The 7938-nt window shown below is 41.8% G+C and overlaps 1 protein-coding gene across 1 annotated transcript; it reads left to right on the top strand.

Moving 5' to 3' along the window:
- The first annotated feature begins 5587 nt into the window (after positions 1-5587).
- On the top strand, positions 5588-6583 carry LOC104677242 (olfactory receptor 3A2). The gene has a single exon (XM_010382223.2). It carries the CDS (start codon positions 5636-5638, stop codon positions 6581-6583), a length of 948 nt encoding a protein of 315 aa, XP_010380525.2. The 5' UTR covers positions 5588-5635.
- The last annotated feature ends 1355 nt before the right edge of the window (positions 6584-7938 follow it).

Raw genomic sequence — 7938 nt, 5'->3', positions numbered from 1 at the left:
GCTGGCTTTGGAATTTAGTTCATTTTATTTTATTTTTTATTTACTTATTTTTAAATTATTATTATTTGAGACAGTCTCACTCTGTCACCCAGGCTGGAGTGGAGGGGCACAATCTTGGCTCTCTACAACCTCCACCTCCTAGGTTCAAGCAATTCTCATGCTTCAGCCTCATACCAAGTAGCTGGGATTACAGGCGCACACCATCACACCTGGCTAATTTTTGTATTTTTGATAGAGATGTGGTTTCACCATGTTGACCAGGCTGTTGTCAAACTCCTGACCTCAAGTGATCCACCTGCCTCAGCCTCCCAAAGTGCTGGGATTACAGACATGAGCCACCGCACCTGGCCCTACTTAGTTTTATTTTAACATGTTAGGTAAATAGCTAACTATTCCTATGTTATTATAAGATTTCAAAAACCATAATGAATGTTTAATATAATCAAATGCCTTTTTAGCATCTATGGAAAGGATCACATAATCTCTCTTTACATCTATTAATATCATAAAACATATTAATACCTTTCCTAATTTTGAACTAACCTGGCATTCCTGACCAAATCCCAAATACTTATGGTTAATTATTTTGGTAAAATTACTGAAATAAATTTGTTAATCTTTTATGATTTTACATTTTCTTTTCTTTAGAGCTAGTTACGCACACTTTGCAAAAAAAAAAAAAAAAAAAAAAAAAAAAAAAAAAAAAGAAGCTTTCTTCTTTTATATTCTTAAATAGTTTGATTGTCATTACAAACTTCCCTGTGGCACTTTATAGAGATGTTGCTTTTTATTAGTGGCAGTTGGAAACTAGCTCTTCCTCTACTCTTTCTATAGTAGTCTGTTTAGATTTTCTAACTGTTCTAGAATTATTTTAATAAATCATAACTTCATAGAAAACTTTTATAACTTGGAGCTCAGAAAAATAGAATTTTATAATTTTTATTGAAATATAATAGTTGTACATATTTCGGGAGTACACTGTGATGTGTGTATATATCTATAAAGCAATGTGTAAGGATCAAATCAGGGTAATTGGGATATCTATCACCTCAAACATTTATCTTTGTGTTGAGAACATTCCAATTCTTCTGGCTATTATGGAATATACAATAAATTATTGTTAACTACAGTCTCCATACTGCTATCAAATTCTAGAACTTGTTCCTTTTATTTAACTGTATTTTTGTACCCATTAACCAATTTCTCTTTATCACTCTTTCCCCTCACCCTTCCCAGCCTCCAATCACCACCATTCTATTCTCTACCAGAAGTTTTCAATTTTCTATTGGGCTATGTTTATTTTCTCCCTGTCAATTATTATTTTGCAAGCTTATACTTTTTTGCTTTTACTCATGATTGATCCCTTAGTTAAGGTTTGTCCATTTCATTTTACCACAAATAACCTGTTCTCAATTTGTATTCGTTCTTTTGTTTGTCTGTTTTCTAATTTAGTACTATGTAATTCCTTTAGATTTTCTTACATTTCTTTTGTTTTCTTATTCTAAATTCATGAGTAGGTTAAGCCTTTTCATTTCAATTTTTTGCTGATTAACATGAACATATCTTTTGACTTACAGTTGTAAGACTACTGAGGAAGTCAGCATACCTACACCATCTCTACATGTTCTTTCTTCTCTTTTTTTTTTTTTTTTTTTTTTTTTTTTTTTTTTTTTGAGACGGAGTCTCGCTCTGTCGCCCAGGCTGGAGTGCAGTGGCCGGATCTCAGCTCACTGCAAGCTCCGCCTCCCGGGTTGACGCCATTCTCCTGCCTCAGCCTCCCGAGTAGCTGGGACTACAGGCGCCCGCCACCTCGCCCGGCTAGTTTTTTGTATTTTTTAGTAGAGGTGGGGTTTCACTGTGTTAGCCAGGATGGTCTCAATCTCCTGGCCTCATGATCCGCCCGTCTCGGCCTCCCAAAGTGCTGGGATTACAGGCTTGAGCCACCGCGCCCGGCCTAAGCACTGAATATTTTTTACTGTAAGACATATATGGGGATTGTGGTTTCAGAATGAAATATAAATGTATGAACAATGACATTGTAGAAATGACACATCTAATAAAGTTAAGAAGAGAAGAAAGGGCCGGGCGCGGTGGCTCAAGCCTGTAATCCCAGCACTTTGGGAGGCCGAGACGGGCGGATCACGAGGTCAGGAGTTCGAGACCGTCCTGGCGAACACGGTGAAACCCCGTCTCTACTAAAAAATACAAAAAAGTAGCCGGGCGAGGTGGCGGCCGCCTGTAGTCCCAGCTACTCGGGAGGCTGAGGCAGGAGAATGGCGTCAACCCGGGAGGCGGAGCTTGCAGTGAGCTGAGATCCGGCCACTGCACTCCAGCCTGGGCGACAGACCGAGACTCTGTCTTAAAAAAAAAAAAAAATATTCAGTGCTTATTACCAGTTCTTTTGTTTTCTTTTTCCTTCCTCTTCTCTTTGTTGGTTGAAGTTTATCCTCTAGAAATTTATTCTGTTGGGCTCATAGAACAACTATTCTTGAGTTTTTGAGTGTCCAAAAACTTTAGGCTGTTACTTGTGACTTGATTTCTGCCAATATACCCCTTTGGGTATATTCATTATTTTTTAATTACAATAACCTTACTAGGACTATCTCAGAATGGGACCTGTTTCTGTCTCCTGGTACATGTTGTGACTTTTCAGTCTCTAGAAGCCAGTCTTCAGTTATTTCTGGAAAGTTTTATTTTGTCTAATTGTTTGTTCCTCCGTGCTCATTTTTTGCCTAAGTTCTGTTATCTCACATTTCATCTCCATCTGGTATCTTGAAACCCTTCCCTGAGGTCTTGTATCTCTGTCTTGTGTTCTTGTTACATAGAGGTGAATGGTTTTTAACATGTTTTAAGTTCACACTTGTTTTTTGTCTTTCAGTTATTCAGCAGCTCTATGCCACCATTTTTCTTCTGAGTGTTTGTAATCTAGCATTTGTTTGTCCTGGTTTCTCTCCTCTCCCCTCCCCATTTTTTCTTGAGTATCTTTAACTAAATCTTGTGCTGGTTCCCTTTAGAAGTCTAAATGAATTGAAAGGTGTCTGAGCCAGTTTTTCATGAGAGTTTTTTGTTGGGGACAGGTGCATGTCTTGATTCACGGTTGATTTTTAGTATCTTTTGCCTTGACTTCTCTAATGTCAATGCTGACACACAGCTGAGGAACTGCTGACAAGGCAGTTTTCTTGCTTTTACAGTCTCACTTAAACACTACACAATCAGCTTGCCTGGGTGGCTTCTCATTCAGTCCTGCCTCTTCTGCTTCTCAGATCCAAACTGAGACGAAAGAAGACCATGCCACCAACCATTTCCACTTTTATAAACAAGGGATTTTTAAGAATATTTTGGTGACCATCCCCCAAAGCAGTCACATCAACCATACTACTACAGCACTCTGATTTCTGAGATCTGATTTTCTTAACCACTCTTGGCCCTGAATTTCACTGCCCCAGTTCAGGCAATCGTCATGCTTCCCTTTCTGTTAGAGTTATCAGACTCCAACCCCTTCCCATCTTCTGATTTCAGATACAAGGGTATGACATTGCTCTTAAGGAAACTCTAGCCCTACTTGTCTCTGGTCAATAAAGACACTGCTATTTGTTTGATCCACAGTTTGACATAATTCAATATGGCTTTCCAAGTACATGCCTTCTTCATTTGAAGACATAGCCTTAGAGTCATTGGTCAATCTACCATGACTGAAGGAAGGACAAGTAGAAGACCAGTGTCTGTGCAATGTAGAACCCTGACTGCACCTGGCAGGAACCAACCCACAAGCTATGATTACAACTTTGGTTTTAGAGGGGAGTAGCAGACAATGTACACAGAAAAAATAATATTAAATTGTTAGTCAAAGTCCAGTGTAAGGATTTAAGTAACAATAATAACATTAGCAATTCATTGAACGAGGAGTGTTGAATTGACACTTCATAGTGTGGTCCCTCTCTGTGAAGAAACGTGCTCGGCTGATCTTTCCGACATCCAGAATCATGGGTATCTTCTCTCTGATTCTTTTTTTTTTTTTTTTTTTGAGACGGAGTCTTGTTCTGTCGCCCGGGCTGGAGTGCAGTGGAGTGGAGTGCAGTGGAGTGCAGTGGAGTGGAGTCTCAGCTCACTGCAAGCTCCGCCTCCCAGGTTCATGCCATCCTCCTGCCTCAGCCTCCCAAGTAGCTGGGACTACAGGCGCCCGCCACCTCGCCCGGCTAGTTTTTTGCATTTTTTAGTAGAGACGGGGTTTCACCGTGTTAGCCAGGATGGTCTCGATCTTCTGACCTCATGATCCGCCCGTCTCAGCCTCCCAAAGTGCTGGGATTACAGGCTTGAGGCACCGCACCCGGCCTCTTCTCTCTGATTCTTGCCAGACCTTCACTTGATCATCGTTATTTCCAGAAGCCTTGAAACCTAGGCAACAGTTTCAATATTTTCTAGTTTCTCTGAAAATCTCATAAATTTTTCTATTTTGAAGTCTGCTTATTGGTCTCTGATTCTATGACACTGATTTTTTAGATTCCACATATAAGTAAAATTGTAAAGTATTTGTCTTTCTGTGTCTAGTTTATTTCACTTAGCATAATGTCATCCAGTTTGTATGAAAGGATATATTTTAACATTCTCACCACAAAAATGAGTTGGTGATGGGATGGCTATGTTAATTACCTTGATTTAATTGTTTTACAAAGCATATACCGATCAATAGCACACTGTACCCCATAAATATACACAATTATTATTCATCAATTAAAAATAAATTATTAAAATGTAATGTGCTTATTAGTTTGGGTTGATCTCTCAGAGAAAAATGGGAAAATTCTTTTTTTCTTCTTTTTTTTTTGAGACGGAGTCTCTCTCTGTCACCCAGGCTGGAGTGCAGTGGTGCAATCTTGGCTCACTGCAAGCTCCGCCTCCAAGGTTCACGCGATTCTCCTGCCTCAGCCTCCCGAGTAGCTGGGACTACAGGCGCCCGCCACCATGCCTGGCTAATTTTTTTGTATTTTTAGTAGAGACGGGGTTTCACTGTGTTAGCCAGGATGGTCTCAATCTCCTGACCTCGTGATCCGCCCGCCTCGGCCTCCCAAAGTGCTGGGATTACAGGCATGAGCCACCGCGTCCGGCGAAAATTCTATCTCAATCTCACTATATTCAAAAAGGAAGTCTCTTGCCTTTTTTTTAAAAAAAAAATTTATTGCCTATATTTAAGGTTCACCACATGAAGTTATGAGATACATGTAGACAGTAAAATGATTAGTATAGTGAAACAAATTCACGTATCCATCATGTCACACAGTTACCCATTTTCCCCTCTCTGGCAAAAGCAGCTATAATCTACTCATTTAGCAAAAATCTTGAATACAATACACTTTATTAACTATAATCCTCATGTTGTAAATTAGATCTTTTATCTTAGTTTATTTTCCCACATATTCTGAGCTTTTCAGCTAGCAGAGGATGAGAGGGACAAGGTGGTGGTGGCCCTGGGCATCTCAACCACAAGCAAGGTGAAGGCATTGAGGTGATGGAGGAGGTCGAGTGAGGGACGGCCTGGGGACTTGCCATGGGGCTTTGAACACAAACGGTTTAAAATGTTAATGTGAACTGAGTGAACTGATACCTCCCCTGCTGGGACATATCCTTATAGGAACTCATGGAGCCAGAAGCTGGGACCAACAGGACCGCTGTTGCTGAGTTCATTCTGCCGGGCCTGGTGCAAACAGAAGAGATGCAGTCTGTGGTCTTTGTGCTCTTCCTCTTTGCCTATCTGGTCACAATTGGGGGCAACCTCAGCATCCTGGCAGCTGTCTTGGTGGAGCCCAAACTCCACACCCCCATGTACTTCTTCCTGGGGAACCTATCAGTGCTGGATGTCGGATGTATCACTGTCACTGTTCCTGCAGTGTTGGGTCGTCTCTTGTCCCACAAGTGCACAATTTCCTATGATGCCTGCCTCTCCCAGCTCTTCTTCTTCCACCTTCTGGCTGGGGTGGACTGCTTCCTGCTGACCGCCATGGCCTATGACCGATTCCTGGCCATCTGCCGGCCCCTCACCTACAGCACCTGCATGAGTCAGACAGTCCAGAGGATGCTGGTGGCTGTGTCCTGGACTTGTGCCTTCACCAACGCACTGACCCACACTATTGCCTTAACTACCCTCAACTTCTGTGGCCCCAATGTCATCAATCACTTCTACTGTGACCTTCCACAGCTCTTCCAGCTCTCCTGCTCCAGCACCCAACTCAATGAGCTGCTGCTCTTTGTAGCAGCAGCCTTCATGGCTGTGGTGCCCTTGGTCCTCATCAGCGTGTCCTATGCCCATGTGGTAGCTGCTGTGCTGCAAATCCGCTCTGCTGAGGGCAGAAAGAAGGCCTTCTCCACATGTGGCTCCCACCTCACTGTGGTGGGCATCTTCTATGGGACAGGTGTCTTCAGCTACATGAGGCTGGGTTCAGTGGAATCTTCAGACAAGGATAAGGGGGTTGGAGTTTTCATGACTGTGATCAACCCCATGCTGAACCCACTTATCTACAGCCTCAGAAATACTGATGTTCAGGGTGCTCTGTGTCAGTTACTTGTGGGGAAGCGATCACTGACCTAAGAGATGACCTCCTTTCCTGCCTTTTCTGGACTGAGGAAAATTTCCCAAGAAGACAGTAACTAACGAACCTTGTTTATAACCATTATTTCTATCTCTTGATGCCTGAGGAGTGGTGTTATGTGTTTGGCCTACAAGGAAACCCTATATAATTCATTCATTTATTCATTCGACAAATATTTATTAAATTACTTCTATGATCCAGACAATCCTCTAGGGCACTGGGGAGCAAAATGGACAAAAGTCTCTGCACTCAAGCAAATCACATGCTATAAAGGTAGGCTAAATAAATAAATAAGCATCATATATAGTATACCACATGGTGATACACTCTATAGAAAAAAGCTAGTAAGACAGGAAGACGTGAAGTTAACTTCTGCCAACCAAGACTCTTGGGCAAGTTTCTAACTTGTTTTGGGCTGTGCCCACTTTCTCAGTAGAGTTGAAACCTTGGCAGCACTTTGTGCCTGGGCAGCAATGTCCTACAGGAAAGGGCCACTTAACCCCAGCCTAGGTAACCAAGAATATCACTGCAAAGTTTCCTTCCGGAGGGATGTGCGACTCCCTCCAGATCAGAGTGTGGAAAGGTATTTTGAACCATGGGCCCAGTGCCAGGAATCATTTCATTCTGCTGTTCACCTTTCGCCTCCCATAAAATCAGTTCCCTCTCTTTAGTACCACACGAGAATCCCATAGGATGATCAGGCAACAGGTGGGGTCTAGAGAAGGAAAGAGCTACTAAATAAAAACTAGGTTCATACGTACATGATAGACCTTAAGATCAAAAAAGGAATGTTCTATTTCCATCCCCTGTGGTATCTTTCTCTCTTATCTGGTAAGTCATCTTCCTGACACATATGATACTTTTTGAAAGAGTAAGCATTTATGTTCCAACCAGGCCCTTGGAATTTTGTTGTAGAATACCCAATACAACATTCTCCTCCAAAGCCTTACTTTTCTATCCCAAACCTTCTAGCCTGAAAATACACATCCACAAATGCAGTCCCTGGGATTGATACCTCTTTCTAACTTTATATTATAAACACATCAATAGCACTGCAACCCAGAGCACTTCCTCATCTTGATGTCTATCCAGGCTTCAGCCCACTAATTCCTGATTCTCTCCAGCCTTCCTGGGAAGACTGTTTACCATGTCCTAGCAACTCTACTGTCCTTTTGCTGTGTCATCCCTAAAACTGTACATGGGTGCACCTGAACCTTGGCTTCTCTGTTATTTCCTCTTGGGGCTGACTGGAAGGATGGGCTGAGATAAGGATGTGAAGAAAATATATGAGAGTGGGAGATAGGAAAGGATTGGAGTGGAGCAATGAAAATGAAATGAGTATATTGAGAGGGAT

This window comes from Rhinopithecus roxellana, chromosome 19 (assembly GCF_007565055.1).
Source record: "Rhinopithecus roxellana isolate Shanxi Qingling chromosome 19, ASM756505v1, whole genome shotgun sequence".
In the NCBI taxonomy this organism is placed as follows: Eukaryota; Metazoa; Chordata; class Mammalia; order Primates; family Cercopithecidae; genus Rhinopithecus; species Rhinopithecus roxellana.
This window is presented reverse-complemented; position numbering and strand designations above follow the sequence as displayed.